We start from the raw sequence: 21142 nt of genomic DNA, 5'->3' as shown, positions 1-21142 counted from the left end.
AGAAGCAAAAAGTGCATACAACAAAATGAGATCATTACATCATGGAGAAGTGCTTTGAATCTTAAGAATTAAATGGGTTATTTTGCATCATTAAGATTCCTATTTTATTTTGCATCCTATCTGTAATGGAGATGGAACAGGCCCAAATAAGCTTTTAGCTGTAAAGTAAAAGTCAGGCAGCAGTGGTCGTGGTTTTTTAAGAATAGAGAATGAGATGTTAAATATTACTTGTACGTTTGAAGGTCTTCTGCACAATTAAGGTTTCCAACTACCAGGAAATGTTAGTTAGATGTTTTTAGTGGCCACGAGTGGATGTTATGGACATAGCTTCAGTTGTGCACCTGAGCGTCAAGTGTTTTGGCCTTGTGGCAGCAGTGTTTGTGGAATGATGTTGACTCAAACTAAACTGAAGGAACAGTGTGTTTATAACCTACCTTCAGAATCTGTGCAGTCTGAGGCTTTGAAAACATCAGCAGAAGAGGATGAAACAGCAGTCAAAGCAAAACAAGTACAGAGTCATGAGCAGACTGCAGCCAGTGGACTAGGAATGACTTCATATCCTCATAAAAAATGACGTGTAACAGAAATTATCTATTTATTTTAATTTGAATCAACATGAGATGTACTAATCAACCAAGTAATCAGTGCAACAACAAGCTCCGAAGTTGTAAATGATGGTGTTGTTACATGGGACATGGGTACAGGAAGAACCCGTTATTATAACCACATTAGGCCGGTTCAAACAAAGGTGTGTATCCAGAAAAGATTTCACTTCCTTGAACAGAGTGTTTTTCTAAAGGGGATGTGTGTTATTGCCAGGAAATAATGAATGGATCTTGGTGAGAATAAAAACAGACAGGCATGTTTAGGCATATTCAGAAGACTGATCTCTATGAGTCAATTGGATTTATGGGTGCTGTTGGGTCTGTGATATTTGTTTGTTAGTTACTTAGTTATGCTTGAGTTCAGACTTGTAGGTCCATATAAGTTTTAGACTGGACTTGATTCAGGTATGGCTAAGACTTCAGACTTAATTGCGATTTGTAAAACTGACCTGACCTGAGTCCCACCAATAGCAATCCACTCAAATCAGTAATGGACACAGATACCACAACCCATGTACAATCAAATGCAACAAATTCTACTGCTGTGAAGCTCGGAGACGCTGGTTCCATACTGTCATTATGTTTGTGTTGAGGGCAACTACATTACATTTCATAGCTTTAATGCACATGGTGTGAGTCTGTTAATACAACTTAATGTAACAGTTCATTATAATCACATCAAACTGCTTATTTCTCTAATAATCTAAAGACTGAGCTGACTGGTTGTGTCTTTTAATGTTGAGGTTTACACCTTTGGCTTCTTGTTTTTAAGAATAGTCACTTTCTGTGGTTGACCACTGTAATGCCTGAGGGCATATTCACCCCCCCCCCCCCCCCCCCCCCCCCCCCCCCCCACTCTCTCTCACACACACACACACACACACACATATATAGAACATTTATTATGAATCATGAACTATTTAAGTTGTTGTGTTATTGTCATCATTTCCCCTCATTACTTTGGACAACAGGGCTAATGGAAAAAAAAAGCTTTGGTTGCTCTTTTAATTTCTAACTAAAACTTTTTAAACAAAAGTTCAGACTTTTCAAATGACTTCTGCAAACCCCAAATTAGATTTAAAGTGTGGCTCCTGAATGTAGTGTGTGTTTTCAACAGAGCATGTGTTCCACCTGAACTAGTGGGAGAACTCCTCTGCATCAGCAAACACATGAAGCTCGCTCTCCGCTTGCTACAAAAACGTGAATGGAATCTGCGGTTCCTGAAAAGGTCACAAACCACTGACGTACAGCGCCGAGCACCGCTCGCAGGGAGTTGTAGTTCTCCTGTTCCCAAGCGAGCGCGCTCTCCTTTTGAATTGGACTTCATATCCCAGAGGCCAGCGCGGCGAGCACGTCGACTGCCGGGGCGCATTAGCTCACGCGGACCGTCTCTGGGAGTGCTGAGTCGAAGATCCTCTCTGGCGTCCGTGGCGATAGAAGCCGGTGTCCCCGCTTCACCTGAGACCGACAGACAACGTCCCAGCGAGGCTTGGAGGCTCTCGAACACTCCGAGGTGTGAGCTTAGCGTCGGGTTTCGGGCGGACACCACGGTACACCGTCAACTGCGGCGCTCGAACCTCTCAGAGAAGTGAAAACCCAAGACCCACGATGGACCCGAGAGACACTGCCCCTGATTCCTGGGAACAAGAGGACGATGTGGAGGCCACGATCGACAGGCGACTTGAAGAAGCCCTCACGAATCTCAATGTGAACGCGAAGCCGTTTGTGCCCAATGTCAACGCCGCCGAATTCGTTCCGACATTCGCCACGAAAGCTACCTCGGAAAATCTCGATTCCGCTGGTAAGTTCCCAGTCACGTTGGGGGGGGGCTACGTTAGCTAGCAGCTAGCTAGCCGCTAAGTGCCGCTCGGGCAGCGCAGTCGCTAGCTCACTAGCTACTTTAGAGACACGCGTTCCTCGAAGCGCCACAAACTAGCCGCTAGCTGATGTTTCCCGTGGCAGAAAACGACACAGTGCGGCACATGCTGCGAGTCTCTGACCACAACCTGCACCTCCAGCTAACCTTACTGAGTGTTTCTGAAGCAGACTGGTGTTCTTTTGCCTTGTGGAGCTCTGTCATAACTGTGCACAAAGTCAACACAGCCGGCGTTAGCTTGTTAGAACCGGTAGCCGCCTAGCATGTTCGTGAGTAGTGCGGTCTCCTGTGCCGCACGGGGCTCAAGTGATGGCTCACAATGTGCAGCTGCTGTGTCTCACCCACGGTAAATGAAGTGATACATCGCAGACCTCCACGAGGTCGCTGATAAACAAACGAACTTCACCCGGTGATTAAAGCTGACCCTGAGTTTGGTGGAAATTAGAGGGGACGTCAGTGTGTGTGACGTGGATGTTCTGACGCACTGTTGGTTAAGAGAGGAGCGAGATGTGTCATCGAACTGCGGGTGAGGGTGGACGAGGGACCTGGACGAGGTTGGCGGCTGTGTCACCTTTGGAAACCGTTCTTTACAGTAGCTGGTCCCATATCCCCTGATCTTATTCAACACACCGCTGGTTACTAGAGTTCCCACTACTTACAGACTGCTCATGGACACTGTCTCCTTATGGAACCTAGTGATCCACAATGTAGAGCTGCTTGACAGGGACAAAGTAGTGAAGTCCTGGACATGTGTAACAGACTCTGATGTTTCCATACAATCTCTCAAGTCTTGACTTAAAGGAGCGTCTGAAGTATGACGAGGGAAACCAGCGTATGAGACATAAACTTTTAGATTTGTTTCCACGGTCACTTTATAAACTCCCACTTAGTTTTGACAGGAATTAGCATGTGGTCAGACTTAATGCAAATTAACTTGAACTCAGTCATTCTCTTTTCCAGTTGCTGTTGAGAAAATATCCACCATGGAGGTGTCTGAGAGCACTGGTATGTATGGAGTCTGTGTTGTAGCTGGGTTCCCTCTGTGCCATGGGTCACACACACACACACACACACACACACACACACACACACACACACACACACACACACACACACACACACACACACACGCTGTTGCTGCTCACCTCATTGTCCTGACTCGTGCAGGCTCACACTGAACAGAGACGGTTAACAAAGCCCAAAGTGACTCTCACATCATGAGTTCCTGCAGCTCTCTGTGTTGACTTGTAGTATTGGCTTTGTGCATCTACCTATGCCACAGGGTGCCTCTTAAAACTGAGTTCACAGTGTGAATAGCGAATTTTGTTATAGATCAGCATCAGTCTGTCTTCTGTTTAGTCCCAGGTTGTGTGGGTGATGCTGTGTCACATACACAGGGACAGTGCTTCATTATCACTTGAAACAGACATGGCATTATTTCAGCGGGAGATAGCACTACAATAAACACAACGTTCAGCTGAGTTGTGAACTGGTGAAATGTGAGTATATTACTCTAAGACATCTTGTGTACAGCCAACAGTAAAATATTAAACAGTGGTAACATTACATGAACATTTGTCATCAAGTGTAGCAATACATACAGCAATTCTGCTAGCTGCTGCTTATAAGGTCATTTATTTAAACAGAAATACCAGGACAAATGGCTGTAGTCTTGGGTTGACACTTGTTATGTGGAAACATGGGAAAGTAGAATAGGAAGCAGACTGGGTCCTACAGCTTGTTGGCTGTGCACACATCGGGCAGGTTTCTGCAAAAGACACTGTATAGGGATCATTTCAAGAACATTTAGTCATGTGACTGGTTAAAGGTGGTTAAATCTTCTAAAGCCCTTGTTCAAATCTGAACAGCAGCTGGTAAAACCTCATACCTGGGTCATTCTTAATCAACCTCAAACTGTAAAAGAGTTTCTTATTTAAAAAAACTTTATGTGATGCAGGAAGGTAACATCTGGTTGATTCACTAAAGGTCTGTGTTGCCTTTAAGATATGGGCAGTGGGCTGTAACATTAAAAACAATACAAGGTACACATATACAAGATGCACATTACAATCATATTACTGTATCGGCGTCATTTTAGGGGAGTTGTATTACACCTGCAGGTCAGCACCTGCCATTTTGTCACAAGATAAATGTGAGATAATCAATACAATAGCAAACAAAAACAATTCTGCTTTATGAAAGGTTTCATCTTTTGCCGACATATTTCCTTTTTAAAGAAATATTGTTAATGTTAAACATGAGTAGCTGTTTTTTAACAACCACTTTACAGCTCAAACTCACAGATACACACACACATTCATACAGAGCATGTTCTGTACAGAGCACCTCTCACACACACCAGCGAATCAACATCAATGGCAGTTGTGTTAGTTTCTGTCATGTGCTACCTTTGAATCAGATCAGGGTTTATTTCCAAGTAGATTTTTGGCATTTTAATGAATTGCGCCTCATATCAAATTTGTTCCAATTTAGGAAAGGTGACAGCCCCAGTGAAGACCCATAAGTTTCTCTCTGTTGATTCTGGCAGCCATGGGTAGACAGACTAAAAACCTGTTAACTCGGGCAGCTGTTCCAATTGACAAAAGCTGTGTCCCCAATTTGAAGGGGAAAAAGTTAGGATTGGGACATTGATTACCTTGGCAACAGCTAAAGCCTCAAAGCTTTGGTTCAGCCATAGAAATCACAATTCAATTTTTCTTTGGAAAAATTGAGCCTTTTTAAATTTCATATGCAAACACATGTGAAGCTTCAATGAAAATGAGGCTTTTGGTCTCATTAATGAACTAAAGCCACCTTCTGTTTTACTGACACAGACGTTTCAGGGAAGTGACCATGCCAAACAGGTATGCTTACGAATCACGGTGTCTCACACTGTTGTGTGTTTTTGTATAATCACAACCACTAGAGCTGCGCAGAAGATTGTTGAGACAATCCCAGTTCAGTGTGTTTTATTGAGGTTTTAGTGACGCTGACACTCAGTCCAGTTTGTCTAATTCACATTGGCTGCCTGCTGATTCCATGTAAAAGTTCAAGTAGTTTATAAAACACTACATGTGTGTTCACGTGGTTCGCATATTAGGTTTGTTTATTTATTCAAGGTTGTTGACTTGGCACAGTTCTGCTGTCTCTGCACTCTCTTCACTAAAGAAAGCACTGGTCACATTGAATACAATTTAAACTGCTTTTGGGTCAGTTCTCAATACAAACTTTAATATTTTAATATCACCAGGTTAGATGGCTCCTTGTACAACTCTCAGCAATATGTCTCTGAGTATCTTTCATATCCCAAATAATTAGTATTGTAACTGAATCAATGATGTATTGAATCAGAACCTTGTTACTGTCGTGATAATAAATCCACACACCTGAAGTATTTGGTCTGTTACATATTTTTGTAGTTTAGCTTCTGGAGTTCAGGACGTTCAACTGGATATAAAATAATGGATATTACATTGCTAAATGTTGCTAAATTGTTCCAAAGTAATTGGACACTTTTCCACCAAAGTTTCTGGAGGAGCTAAATTATTTACTTTTAACAATAGTGGAAAATAGCTGACACATCATCTAGATAGATTTTTCTGTCAGAGGAATCAAGATCTTCTTTATTGCCAAGTAAGTAACAGGGTACATACGAGGAATTCCACTTGGTGTTGCTAGGTGCATAGCGGTCAATAATTTAAAAAAAAAGAACAATAAAGTAAATATATATTAAATACTCGTATTGTAAACACATTATCCTGAATAATGTACAGAGAAGGATTTACGGTAGAGGGATGTTAATATAACATATCATGTCCGTGGGAGGGGGGAAGAGTTTGTGTCAGCGGGGGTCACGGGCCTTGTTGACGAGTCCGGCTGCGGTGGGGAAGAAACTGTTTTTGTGGTTGCCGGAGGGGAGCATTTCAAAAAGAGGTGTCCAGGCATGTGAGGAAGTTGAAGCTCAAAAACACAGAAGTCTGTCCATGATATCAAAGGTGGTTTGTTTGACAACAGTAACAGTTGGTTGCTTTCTAAAAGAAAACTATGAAATCTGAAATGAGCCGGTCGACTGTGTCGAGCAGAAAATCATTGTATGGTGAAGGAAAAGTCCTGTGTGACTGTGCAGCAAGTTGAGAAGATTTCCTCGTCAGTGATCAAATGAGAGGTTCACAATCAGAACCTCAGAGGATTAGAAGACATCAGACATAAACTAAACCCCACAAACAGGGTCCATGCTGCAGTTAAAAAAAACACAATAGCAGAAACCAGTGAAGTTCTGAGCAAAGTTTTTAGGACTGATGTGAGAAAATCATCCATCAAAATAATGGAAAAAGGATGGAAGTATGGATTAAAAGAGGAAGAGTTAATGACCCAAGGCTGACACCGTCGCATCTGTCAAACATGTTAATAGTTGTGGCTCCAATGGAACCGGAACACTGGGATTGCAGCAGAATGAATGCAGAGGTAAACAGCATTCTGTGCTCAGATTTGCCAAAATGCATTAAAACTCAATGGAGAACATCTCATTATTTAGCAGGATAACAATCCTCAAAATTCAACCAAAGGCCATTTATAAGATGCCACCTCATCGAGTCAGAGATGCCTCTGTCTGAATCACAAACAATACAAAGGAATTGTGTGTCTTCCCACAAAGTGTTTCCCGTGTGGGGTGTAGATCCCAGCATTGGATAGGTGATATTTTCTGGAATCTAAATTTCACACAATGCATAATGTATGTTTCCCATCAGTATGAATATATTGGCATATCGAATGATATCTGCCTATGGAATTAGGGTCCATAACCCATCAAATACTGTTGCAGCACTATGGTGGCTTTACCCCTTATTTCCTTATTTTTTTACTGAAAATGTTTCTGTGGTTCTGTTTAAAATTAACATCATGCAAAGGTGACTAGCACTCTGTTTACTTTCTATGTGAAGATTTACTGTTATGACAAAGAAATGTAATTGAGGCTTGATATATTACTGTAAAACCATAAATATAGTAATTATAAATAAATATAAAATTCAACCAGATACATATTTTATAATATAGGATAAGATGTTCTCCCGCACTAATTACTGCCTACCACCAGTTGATGTAAGCGGATCTTTAGGACATGTCTTCAGTTGTGTACCTTAGTGTCATCAGGTCTTTTGACCTTTTAATCACAAGACACTATATAACTTATATGCATTTTTAAATTAACTTCCAACATCTATTTTATTGTGGCGTCCTATGAGTTACCATGTTTATGATGTAGCTTGATGTAATATGATGAAGCTTTTTGAAAATCATGTGATGGTGTGTTTTCTGGAAGCCTGGTTTGCATTTTAAGCATGGAGCACTGAGTTTGTTTAATCTTTGAAACCAAACTGAAATGCTGAATGAATTGTAAAAACTAAGTTCTTCTTTCAACGCAGTACCAGTGCCAGAAAGGCACCCAAACAACCTGCACATCATGCACTCTCAAAAAATATTGGCATATGGTATAGTCTGATTCTCTAAAACATGCTTTAAAGGTACAGTGTGTAGAATTTAGTGATATCTAGTGTTGAAGTGTCATGTTGCAGCTGAACACCCCTCACCTCACCCTCTCCTTCCAAACATGAAAAAGAACCTGTGGTAGCTTCAGTTGTCATAAAAACTCAAAAGGTGTTTAGTTTGTCCAGTCTGGACTTATGTAAAAAACATGGTGGCCTCTGTAGAGAGGGTCCCCTCCATGTAAATATAAAGTATTTAAATATAAAGGGTCTTTTCTGGGGTAAAGAAAACTATAATTCATACAATTTAGATGAAACAAACTAGTGAAAACATCATGAGGATTATTTTACATTACATTTCTGCCAATAGATCCCTTTCACCTAAATCTTACACACTGGACCTTTAATGCTGGGTCTGGGTTATTAAGTTGGATGATAATATATTAAACCCTCTGTGTATTTTAACCCAGTTAAGTTGCTGTAATGTGTGTATAATATGATTGGAAAAAATGCTTAATAGTGTGCATCTTTGTGATTGAACAGCTCCAGTGGAGAACGGTGACACAGATATGACCATAGAGGAGCGATGGGACCAGAAAGAAGCTGAGCCAAATGACGAAGAGCCAGGAGGCGGGGACCGGGGACCAGCAGTGGCAGCAACAACGGAGGAGACGGCTCCAGAGACGATGGAGGAGGAAGAGGAAATGCCAGTGCCCAAGGCTCCACCTCCACAGCCAGATGCCCCCAAAAGGGAACACATCAATGTTGTATTCATCGGACACGTAGGTGAGTGCAAACAATTGTCTTTTGTAGTTCAGTCAACGGATAACTATGTTTACAGGAGCGGTTTTAAAGAAATGCATGTGTAGCTGTGTAGTCAAAATGTTCTTGATAACAAAATGAACCACAAACACAAATGTAATCACATGCAAAATGTTCAATTCAACTTTATTTGTATAGCGCCATCATAATATACATTATCTCAAGGCACTTTACATAGAAGCAGCCTGAATGCTCAGCCATGTTTGTTACAGCAGAAAACAGAAGAAGCAAAGCAGCGCACTGTTTCAGTCAGGCTCAGCTCTTGCAGCTGCCGTGATTTAAGTTCTAAGTCCATTGTTCATTTACTCAGACATTGATATCTGTCAACAGCCGATTACACCTGAACTTCACAGTAACTCACAAGCAATGGAACTTCCAGCAGGTCTGAAGTGCATTCATTAATATTGTGGTCTGTTGTCACTCAACATAAACTATGTTCACTACATGATAAAATGACATTTTGGCCAAAGTGTGAGCATTAGGCATCATATGAACAGTCCATGCTAATACTGCCAATCACAGTCTTAGGACAGCAGCTCAGAGGTGACCGTTTTAGCAAGAAAAAAACCAATTGATTCTCCTCCATAAGTATCTCACTGACCTGCAGAAGTAAAGGGAGTTGCATTGAATTACAGAACACCTCAAGTCGTGGATATGCTTCACTTTGTGGTCACTGCAGGCTCTGACTGACGAGGAGACAACACCTCCCTCTTTCATACTTGTGCTGGAGGCTTGGACTCTGTGCATTCGTCTCATGAACAATCAGTGTCACCACTGAGACAAATACAACACCACTCAATGATGTTGTGGTTCTGGCTAAAATATAATCTCTGTGCTTCCTCTCCAGATGCTGGAAAGTCCACCATTGGCGGACAAATCATGTGAGTGTTTTTGTGTTCTCTGCATTTTCTCATGAGGGTATATTAACTGCATCAGACCTTTGACCTGCTGATATGCATTTCCCCTTCCTCTCCAACAGGTATCTAACAGGCATGGTAGACAAGAGAACCTTAGAAAAGTACGAGAGAGAAGCCAAGGAAAAGAACCGAGAAACCTGGTGAGTGGACGTATTACTGTACTGAATAGATTTCATTGAAAATAGTTTCGCTCTTTGTAACTAAAGTTGAAGAAAGGTGCTGCATAAGTAAAGTTAATATAAATGTAATAAATCTGTGAGTTTTGTTATTTTTTTGCCAGGAACCATTTGTGCGTGCGTGTGTTTCTCAATAGACTGAAACTTTTTTTTTGTCTCAGGTATTTGTCTTGGGCTTTGGACACCAATCAAGAGGAGAGAGACAAAGGCAAGACGGTGGAGGTGGGCCGAGCGTACTTTGAGACAGACAAAAAGCACTTTACTATCCTAGACGCTCCAGGCCACAAAAGCTTTGTGCCTAACATGATTGGAGGTGCATCACAAGCAGACCTGGCTGTTCTGGTGAGTTTACCACATATACAGGCGTGTTGAATTGTTGAGTTACAGTGGAACATCAGTTTAACACTTCACTAGTAGCCATAGAAACAGAAGTTCATGAATTAATTAGCCCCTAAAGCAACTCCATTTTGACAAGAGTTGACAAATCAGCGAGGCTGATATTTACTTTTTTGGTTGGTGTTGGGAGATGGACATGCAGATGGTTCCTGTGACTAAAGAGCATGAAAAGCACTTGCTATTAAACTAAATGTCCACGAACAGTTTTCTTTGTCTAACCTATAACATCTTGTTAAGATGTTTTTTAACATCTGTTTTTCAGATATGATTTTCTCTGACACTTAGTGTCATATGTTTTAAACTAAATCTGAACGAATGTGCTCTACCTCAGGTGATCTCTGCAAGGAAAGGCGAGTTTGAAACTGGTTTTGAGAAAGGTGGCCAAACACGGGAGCATGCCATGCTGGCCAAAACGGCTGGCGTCAAGCACCTGATAGTTCTGGTGAATAAAATGGATGACCCTACAGTCAACTGGAGCCTTGAGAGGTGAGGAGATGGATAATAACAGTTTAATTTATGTGTGAAGCCCTGCTGATCCCTCCACTGGCATGAGCAGTGTGCATGCAGGGCAGATATTCACACAGTCACCTATTGTGGTCTGTATGTGCACAGGGGTCCACACAGCACATGGATTATTTTTACTGAAGATTGTAAATTAGATTAAATTGTATTAAAGTGATGAGGGACGGTTGGCTGAAGTTAGTAAAGAGGGCTGACAGAGCATATGCTGGTATCAAACCATTTTATGATCTGATCAAAGTTCTCTTTCCGTTCATGTAAATACACTTCCTGTCACTACCACACATTAACACAAACATCTCACCCATGTCTTTAAAGGTTAACTGGTAAAAACTACACCTGCTTCATCTAATATTATGTGTTAAGTCTGTCTGAATGTTGGCGCTGCCTCCAGTGAAGATGATGTTGACGTCTCCCCTGTTGTCCGTGCCCTCAGGTATGAAGAGTGTAAGGAGAAACTGGTGCCATTTTTGAAGAAGGTGGGCTTCAACCCAAAGAAAGACATTCATTTCATGCCATGCTCCGGGCTGACAGGAGCAAACCTGAAGGAGCCCACTGATATGTGCTCCTGGTACACGTAAGTCCCTTTGCCTGTTCTCAGCAGGTCTCTGCCGACACCGTGAGAATCGTATATTCAAACCAATGCTCTTACCATCCTTCCCCACTAACTACTGTCCATATTTGATGTCATTGCAGAGGTTTACCATTCATTCCACACTTGGACAGTTTGCCAAATTTCAACAGATCCAGCGATGGCCCTGTCAGATTGCCCATTGTAGACAAATACAAGGTAAGAATCTAGTTACCCCCTCTTAAGTCGCAGTGTTGTCCAAAGGAAAGTCTGCATTAAAAGGAGTACCTCTGGGTAACTGTAGATTCTCAAATACCAGTGGTTAGAAAAGATTTCAATGCCTGGGTATAGGTGATATGAACTAATTGCACCCACATATGTCTTGAATGAGTGAAGTATGTTATATATTGTTATTATCAGTACTCTGATTGTAAAATGAGCCCATTTACAGCCCCTTTGTTAAAAATAGACTCCCTTGGAGTTGGCACTGTTTGTTTTGACACCAGTCAACTGCTCAGAGGTGACGAAGTGTCTTTTATTGGATGATATTTTCTGAGTCCCAACTGAGACACTCAGTTTACATTCACACTGTGAACAGCTGACAGTTGACTTAAGTAATTTCCTGCCATGTTGTTCTAGTAAGGTGCAGACATGAAGCTAAATGAGTTTTATTTGCAGTGGAAATGTCAGCTGATTGTTCTTGGAGGCCGAGCTGTAACCATGTTATCGATTGTTCTTCTCACCTGCTCTCTGTCACTCTGTCTCAACAGGACATGGGCACAGTGATTCTGGGCAAACTAGAGTCGGGCTCCATCGGTAAAGCACAGCAGCTGGTCATGATGCCAAACAGGGTAAGATGTCCCACAATCCTTTTCTTCCATCTGCTGGAAGAGTGTTAATGGAAACTTTATAGAAACCATCAGAAGGAAAGTGCCTCATACTGACAGCTAAAACAAGCATATTTTCTATTAGCGATGACTTCTTTGTCACTGCTTCATTCATGTGTGTCCACATACTGAACCAATCATCATGCACACAGTGAAAGCCCAAAACGTTTGGACCACACTGTTAAAATACCACTGAGTTTTTTGAAAGTTACTGAAAATGAGTAATTGCTTATTGTCACAAGTTACTTTTTTATAGAATAAAATAACAGATACCAAATACAGCATCAAAATAATTGGTTAGTAGGTGTTTTTCTGCTCTCAACACATGTGTCTGAGAACATTGGTCTGTCGCCACTGTTTCTGCAAAAAATGCTTGCACGCTGCAATGAAGAGATGAGTCTGTCTGGTTGTTCTCTACTGAAACTACTGCTCTGTCTGCTCTGATTAAAGAAACAATTTCTCTCCTGGTCCTATCCCATGTTTCTACCCCTATTCTCTCTGCTCTTGCAGCATGTTGTGGAGGTATTGAGTCTCCTGTCGGATGATGTGGAAACGGACGATGCTGGGCCGGGGGAAAACCTCAAGTTGCGGCTGAAGGGCATTGAGGAGGAGGAGATCCTGCCGGGCTTTATCCTATGTAATGCTGAGAACCTCTGCCACTCAGGGCGCACCTTTGACGCCCAGGTCAGTCTACATAGCAGCTCCACTCTCACTGATCCACACTAATTGGCAATAATTAATAATTAGGGGATTAATCAGTAAGCTCATTGACAGAAGACCTTGTTCCAGGCTCTCAAATATCAATAAAAGAAGCTCTTTCAATACATCACCTTGGGCTGTGGGAAATGATTACACAATGTTTTGAAATGTTATAGACACAAATGTGTAAGGAGTAACCAACCAACAGTGTCAGACAGCGTATCCATGAGCAGACTAGAGCTCCATGATTCAAATGTACTCATTTTATGTTGATGGAAATCAAAGCTAAACATGCACTCTTGATGTTTTCTTCTGATGTCATTTACAGTTGTCTAGCTTAGCATGTGTTTACCTGTAGTTACAAGGAACAGTATAGGTGAAAATCTACACTCTCACCCAGTTCAACTTTAAAGTGTTCTAGAATCCATCTTCAGCCAAGCAAAGAACAGATACCTGGTGACATCACCCAGCCTCATATCTGCACTGTATTTGCTTTGGCTAAGCTACGTTCGAAGGTCTAATAAGCTTGTGAGGCAATTTCATCTGAGAGCTGTGACTTAGTCCCACTCAATGACAACTTGTGCTCATTAAGTGTGCCCATGACACCCAGAAGGCTCATCACAACCCTCTGAATTGATTCATTTCTCAGAGCCTGAAAACCAAATAAAACAAAAAAGACAAACGTGTAATTTGCCACAATGACCCCAGTGGCCCACCAAAGTAAAGATCTCGGTCCACTTCGTAACAATTCTTCATCACACTTGGTGATGCCCCAGCCAAGACATGACCAAGGCGGTGACTGTGTGTGGGCAGCTTGTGAGGGCCGTGTCCTGTTTGTAAGAGTCATATCGCCCAGAAGGGAGTTCAAATGGCATGTTTGAGCACACCCTCTTCATCCTGCCCACAATGCCTCTGTGTTAATACCTGCAGTGGACTCCTCAGTGGCCATCAGGGCACACACTGAGCTGGCTGGTGTAGTGCTCATTAAAGTGACATGTTGTTTTGGGATGTCTTCTCATCACGCTTTCTTTTCTCTTCAGATCGTCATCATTGAACACAAATCCATCATCTGTCCAGGTTACAACGCAGTCCTTCACATTCACACCTGCATTGAAGAAGTGCAAATCACGGTAAGATCTAATGAGGTTGTAGTTTTGGAAAGCATCATTTCTGCTACATTTCCACCTGGCCTCCACACTACTCCAGAGATTCTGAACCTCTAAAACAGAGGCTTGTGGAAACGTTGCTTGTCCATAGTCTGGAGGAGCAGAAACAAACACATTGCTGTCATGTGACTGGTGTTAGATTGAGATTTGCTGATACAGAGTTAAAACCCTTGTCTGGATGGAGATGGTTTTTAACCTGCTAGTGTGGATGCTGCCCAACATTACTATTATAGATGGTAATTTGTTGAGGAACTGCTTGAACAAAAGTTTAGCTGCATTGTTTGTTTCTGTTGTTTCATATATTATTTCAATATATGTAGTAGATTGAGAATGCTGTCATTTAATAACACATGAAGCTGTGGTTACCACTTAGTCAATGTGATATTTAATCTTACCCGTGTCCATTATGTGATGGTATCCTGGAACTCTTTGCTCCCCTGCAGGCCTTAATCTGTCTGGTGGACAAGAAGTCAGGAGAGAAGAGTAAGACACGACCACGATTCGTCAAACAGGACCAGGTCTGCATTGCCCGTCTGCGCACAGCAGGAACCATTTGCCTCGAGACCTTTAAAGACTTTCCTCAGATGGGACGATTTACCTTACGGGACGAAGGTACTTTGCACTTGCACACCCGGGGGGTGGTTTGAAATCTGGTGTGGCATCAGGTGCTATCACTCTGCCGTTTCTCTCCTGCTACAGTTTATCTGCAAGTTCTACAAAGTATCCAATTCAGATTCCTTCCGAATAAACACAAAGCTAATAACCAATAATAATCAGCACCATCTTTACACCGTTGGGCTCATTATCATTAATGTGATTTATACCAGTCTCTATAGCTTCAAATGTTAATTTCTTCAAAATGGTAATATAAACTTCCATAAAACAAATGGCTATGATCTATCCGACATACTGGAAAGTAAAAAAAAGCCTTACATTGTGTAAGTATACTAAAAATACATACACAGTCAAATCGTAAATACTTATACAATAAGATAAAATGGAATCAACAGATAAAATAAAGGGAAGTACATATGAAAGTGCGCTGGTTACAGTGTTCAAATTGCAACCAGTGAAGAAACTACCCAGCACAACTGTGGTGTCATGTATTTTGTCAAGAGCTTAAAATAACAATATTCAGTATTTTAATTAGAATGATTCAATGTCCTTAAAAGCCTGAGATGGATCTTTTATCTGTGTGCAGCTTTATCCTGTTGCAAGTGGATTTGATTGGCATGCATGAAGTGTATGATGTCTACCTTCTGGAAATTTTATATCATTACAATTTGGTAAATGAATCAAAGATCAGAGTAGCTGATTGAGACGTCTTCAAGAGGGACAGACTGAAAAGACTCACTACCAGTCCTGAAATAGTTGTTCTGATTACATAAACGTCACTGCAAGTGTCTGCACCGGTATCGGTAAAACCTAAACGATGGCCGACCCTACTCCACACAGATCTGAGAGCTTTCTTTGTTTTAGGAGAAGTTATCTCTGTCCACAACATGTGGATTCTATTTAATTCAGCAAAGCACCAGTGAACAGCTGTCTGTATATCAGGCAACAGATGGATTAGTTAGACGACTAAGTTAGAAGCATCTGCCACTGACAGAGAAGGAAACGGTTTGTATTTATATAGAGCTTTTCTAGTCTTGATGACCACTCACAGGACTTAACAGTACAGTTTGCCATTCACCCATTCACACACACATTCATACAGTCTATCTATTAGCAGCACTTTTGTTTATATGAGGGGAAATTCGGGGTTCAGCATCTTGAGTTGTAGGTATTTTCACCTTTACTTAAAGGGGATCCACAATTATTTAACATTGATGTATTGGTGAACAGAAATGTGATTGTTATGTGCTTGCTTCTCAGGTAAGACCATCGCCATCGGTAAGGTGCTGAAGCTGGTCGCTGAGCGGGACTGAAGAGGACAGAGCTGTCCGAGAGTCCTGATGAGAAGGAAACGGGCAGAGCTTGGTCGAAACCCGCCCACATTGTTGTCAGCGGCGAGGACACCTCCCTGTCACGCCCCCCTTTCCGCGTGCCGAAGATCAGCTTCAGAAAACAAAAAAAACTTGAAAAAGAAAACCTGTTTTTAAAGCAAACCAAGATGAAGTCCACACGAGTCGGCTTTCTCATATTGAGAGCTCAGCTATGCCATTTCTGGGTTAGCACCTCCCTCCACCTCTCCCACCCCAACTCTGGTCTACACATCATTACATATTTTTCTTCTAGTTTTTTTTTTTTTTTTTTCATAAATGAAATGGCAGAAGTTATATCTGTAAACAGATGTGGACCAGGATTTTTGCTGGCTGAGTATAACAATGATTTTCAGAAGAAAACTGCAAAATAAATTGTTTGAGAGAACCTACCCAGTTGAAACCAAATGTTTATCTTGGGTGTACATGTTTCTCTTTGCTTTTACCCAGTTTTGGTTTCTCGTGGCGTTCTGGCAGTGTGCTTGAGCGTCTTCAAATGTTATCAAAGCAAACAATTATGACAATAAAATAATAAATTGGGAAACCTAAGTGTGTTCCTTCACAGAGCACGTTCTAGCAGATGGCTGTCAAGAGGTTCTAATGAATGATGTAGTAGTAGTGATGGAGCTTTCATTTTAAGGATTATCTGGGCACATGTTGGTTGTTTTATTCTTAAACTACTGCTTAACATAAAAAGGATTTTATTTTTTAAATACAACTTGTAGTATTTCTACAAGAGACCTTCCAGTATTGGGACCATTACATATTTTTCTGTTTTCAGCCCCTGAGCCTCAGCACATAAAGTTTGAAATAAAATAATGGTTACTACATTAAAGTGTCAAGTCTCAGCGTTAATCTGAACAGGGTTACGTCAATATAGAAAGAAGTGTGTGGTAGATACAGCCATTTAACACGTACTGACCAGAGCGCAATGTTTCAAAAGTAACAATTTAATATTTCTCAAGCAGCTGCATTATTTTTCATTTAATATTAGTGTGAAACAGCTAACACGTCATTTCGATAGAGGTGGAGTTTTCTGTCAATATGAGGAATGAAGAGGTGGCCACACAAGTGAAGAACATAATATGTACAACTCTGTCCACGATATCGAAGGTGGTTTGTCTGCCAACATTAACACTTGGTTGCTTTCTAAAGGAAGACCATGAAATCTGAAATGAGCCGGTCGACTACGTCAGTGAGCAAAAGAAAAGTTCATGCGTGGACCCTTAGAGGATTCACCATATCATACAAACCAAACCTCAGAAATACGAAGCTGGTTCACTTATTACCAGGTTAAGTTTGACATAACGCATCCAGACTCAGAGCTTGACCCCCTTCTTTTCACCATCTACATGCTCCCGCTTGGTCGCATCATCCGTCAAAATGGTCTTAACGTCCAATCCCACGTTTACGTCACCCATTTGTAAGCACTAATCCATCCACTCAGCCCTCCCCCAGTCAGTCAACTGCCAGCACGCCATAAAAATCTGGATGTCATTTAACCTTCACTAACTCAAAAGCTCTGGAGGGTTGGTGCTCATCGTTGACAGCTGTTCCATACGCACATCCCCAGAGGTTCAGAACCTGGCTGTCATTCACGACTCCATCCTCTCTTTCCAATCTCACATCAAATCTGTCACGAAATCTGCTTTCTTTCATCTCAAAAACATCTCCAGACTCCGGCCCGCTCCCCAACTCTGTGGCAGAACCCCTCATTCATGCATTTATCACCCAGCGTCTGAATTACTGCAATGGAGTCCTTTGATTCTGACAGTTTCTGACAGCGTTGATGCTTTGAAGCTTATTGTCATCACGACAGCTGCTTCTCTGCTCTGGCAGCAGAAACAGTCAGACATTTATTCAGCTTCTGTAAATGGTCTGTGTTGATTTAGTGCTTTATTAGTCTTGATGACCACTCAGCACTTCACTGTATAGTTTTATATTCACCCACTCACACACTTTCATACAGTGCATCTATGGGCAGCACTTATTTCTGTTCATTATAGATCCTCATCAGACAAAAAGACAAAGATACTCACTGTTTTTATTTGCATTTAGTATATATAGTAGAGTATAGTTTTATATATATATATACAAAACAACGACTGTCATTTAAAACCATGTCATTATTATAGTTTGTCTATCAGGGAGCATTGTGTCCCATCCACTCAATATCCAACTCACAATTCTTCAAATAAATCATTTTTTTAAACATTCTCTGTCCAGCTCCAGTATCGGTGTGGCACTGTTGCTTTACTTACATCATGTGCTGTTAGTGTTGCATCAGGCTGAACATTGAAGATAAATGGAGACTTCTGAATATTTAACAGAACTGAAGGTTCAAACCTTTTCATGATATTCACTCATTTGCCCCAGATGATTTCATCATGGAGAGAATCCACCAGCAGGTGGTGTCTAATCCCTGCACTGCAGCGACTAATGAAATGGGCTTGCTCAATTATTGTAATAATTATGCTAAGGCATCCCTCCTCATCTTTAAGTTCCAAAAGTACTCCCACCACAACTCACTTCAGTTCACAGTTGAGTATGAAGCACATGTGTTCACGTCTCACTTCAAGCCCACACACCAACATCACTGTGTTAATGGCTCGTAACTGATTCAAATCAAGGGTTTTAGCACACGTGTAAGTAATACGATGAATTTAGTTGAATTCAAATGAAGGTGAATGCAGCAGAATAGATGGTGGTTGGAGTATGATGGGTGAGGGGATGAGGATGGTGGGTGGAGGGTGAGCTCAGTGGCGGGGGCATGGCTTCAATGTGAGCAGCTGTCCAGTCAGTCTGCGGTCAGCGTCTAACAGGGACATACACAGAAAGGCTTTAGGTAAGATGGAGACAACTTTAATTCGAATTTTCCTCCATGTATATTATATATGATGTAATTCCACTGAATCAGAGAGGGAGGTTCTGAACTGAGCATCCAGAACAATTCACAAAGTCCAGACAAAAATCTGTTCCCTGTCTGTCAGACTGAGGCGATGCAGAATATTCATAGAGAATTTGCTGTTGTATAAGGTTAAATTCAATTGAAGATTCTTGTACATATAGTTTCATTTTGCAGAAACTTAATATTTTTCAAGAGAAGAAAACTGTATTTTAGTTTCCCTGTTGATTTATATGTTTTTCTTAAATATATAAATCAATAAACCATATTTTTTTTACTGCACCTGAATTTAAGGTTAAGTTAGATTTTCAGATATTTTCTCTATTAACACCAAAGTGGTTGTATCTGTTGTATCTTAGCCTGTGGTGTTATTTGTGGCATCTCACCCCAGCAGTGCCATCCAGTGTCACGATGCTTTCCACAGAGGTCACCACGTACAGCGATCCTTCCTCTCAGGACAGGGAGGAGTTCGAAGCATCCTCCCTACTCCTCCCTCTCCAGGACGGGGACTCGCCTCCCTATCAGGATGCTGTGCCTCCATCCGGCTGGTCCCTCACCTGTAGGGCCATGGTGGTCATCAGTGTTGGCATGCTGTTGTTTGGATCTGGCACAGTACTGTCCTTGCTCTTCTTCACCCAGGTGGGTAATGTCCCCTACCTGCTGGGACCCCTATTCCTCTCTGTGGGTCTGATGTTCCTGGTCACTGGACTGGTGTGGATGTCCATTCTAAAACAGAGCCTGGAGCCCAGGTCTTTTACCACGGTCAACTAAGTGGAGTGGAGAAGTGGAGCACAAACACCACTGATGGGGAACTCAGGCTGAAAGCACCAGGACCCGAAAAAAAAACCAAACTGAAAGTGAATTGCAGCGGACAGTCACAAGTTGGGACAGTGGCTTGATTTAAATGACCAGTCATGGTTGCATCATGGGGGATGTTGGATCCAGTGTCTTTGGACATAATTGTCACGCATCAAAATTACCTTTTTGTTTGTTTGTTTTATGCAACGTCAATTTCAGCCAGCAAAGCTGCAAAATAATAATCCATAGATAATGTCACTGTTAAATGAGATTGTAACACTCGATTGGCAGAATATATTTATTTCATGCGCATAAATATGTAGCAGGTGTGTGATTTGTTCCGACCCCTTTGTGCCCCTTCAGGTTCTGTAGACTGAGTACTGCCGGTCTTTTCTTAAGGTTCTGTAGACTGAGTACTTCCAGTTTTTATGCCAGGTTCTGTAGACTGAGTACTGCCGGTCTTTTCTTAAGGTTCTGTAGACTGAGTACTTCCAGTCTTTATGCCAGGTTCTGTAGACTGAGTACTGCCGGTCTTTTCTTAAGGTTCTGTAGACTGAGTACTTCCAGTCTTTATGCCAGGTTCTGTGGACTGAGTACTTCCAGTCTTTACGTCAGGTTCTGTGGACTAAGTACTTCCAGTCTTTACTTGCTGTGGCTCAATTACTGCAGGTCACTATTACAGTTCCAGAGAGAAAGCTGCAACTAGAATTATCAAAGGCCAAGAGTACAGACCATTCTAAGCAGACAGGCTTAGAACAAACGCTGCACTAATTCAACACACAAGAGTTATAGCCAAGAGTCACTAAGCTCCATCCCTTGTGAGGATAATTTGGTTGATGATGCTCGGCTTAATTAGGCCAAAACTTTGATCCCGTGCTGTGACCTTTACCATTTGACAGAAAATAATCAAGTCCCCAGAATCTGATAAGTGATGAGAAGGAGTTGATTGATCTGGCTGGCATCTCGAACACAGATGCTGCTCTCCCTGCAGACCACAGTCTGTGGATGGCCTTCATTAACACACATTGACCTCTTGCTGCATACACATTGAAAGATCAGAAAGTAGAGTCTGCTCATCTCTTCCTTGTAAGCAGTGTCAGGGTTCAGACAGTCCAGACCCTCTGACGACCCTGTGTTAATAACATCACATCACAGTGGGAGCTCCGAAGTGGAACCAACGTGAGCCTATTCGAGCCTATAGGCAGAAGTCCAGGAGAAAGTAACAGCTCCTCACTCAACAGAAAAGCTTTAATATGATTATTAACATGATTCTCACAGTTCCACCACAAACATCCAGGTGAGAGTGAGCTGTATGAAGCAGGTAAATGACAGCACGGTTC

General features: G+C 41.7%; 2 protein-coding genes across 3 annotated transcripts; both read left to right on the top strand.

Moving 5' to 3' along the window:
* Positions 1–1497: 1497 nt before the first annotated feature.
* On the top strand, positions 1498–16929 carry gspt1l (G1 to S phase transition 1, like). 2 transcript variants are annotated; one of them, XM_020104342.2, is made up of 14 exons: positions 1498–2406; positions 3442–3486; positions 8508–8750; positions 9634–9667; positions 9766–9843; positions 10041–10221; positions 10607–10761; positions 11231–11371; positions 11491–11584; positions 12136–12216; positions 12763–12936; positions 13992–14081; positions 14561–14729; positions 15993–16929. In XM_020104342.2, the coding sequence occupies exons 1-14, from the start codon at positions 2214–2216 to the stop codon at positions 16043–16045; spliced, it is 1731 nt and encodes a 576-aa protein (XP_019959901.1). In that variant the 5' UTR covers positions 1498–2213; the 3' UTR covers positions 16046–16929. The 2 variants fall into 2 exon arrangements, with proteins under 2 accessions (XP_019959901.1, XP_019959902.1); XM_020104343.2 differs by lacking the exon at positions 3442–3486.
* A 1938-nt stretch (positions 16930–18867) lies between these two features.
* Positions 18868–20118, top strand: LOC138407715 (phosphoinositide-interacting protein-like). Its single transcript, XM_069524945.1, has 2 exons — positions 18868–18944; positions 19396–20118. Exon 2 carries the CDS (start codon positions 19416–19418, stop codon positions 19773–19775), a length of 360 nt encoding a protein of 119 aa, XP_069381046.1. The 5' UTR covers positions 18868–18944; positions 19396–19415; the 3' UTR covers positions 19776–20118.
* Positions 20119–21142: the final 1024 nt, after the last annotated feature.

Source organism: Paralichthys olivaceus, chromosome 5 (genome assembly GCF_024713975.1).
Source record: "Paralichthys olivaceus isolate ysfri-2021 chromosome 5, ASM2471397v2, whole genome shotgun sequence".
Classification (NCBI taxonomy): Eukaryota; Metazoa; Chordata; class Actinopteri; order Pleuronectiformes; family Paralichthyidae; genus Paralichthys; species Paralichthys olivaceus.
Note: the sequence above shows the minus strand (reverse complement) of the source record. Positions and strands in the feature narration are given on the sequence as shown.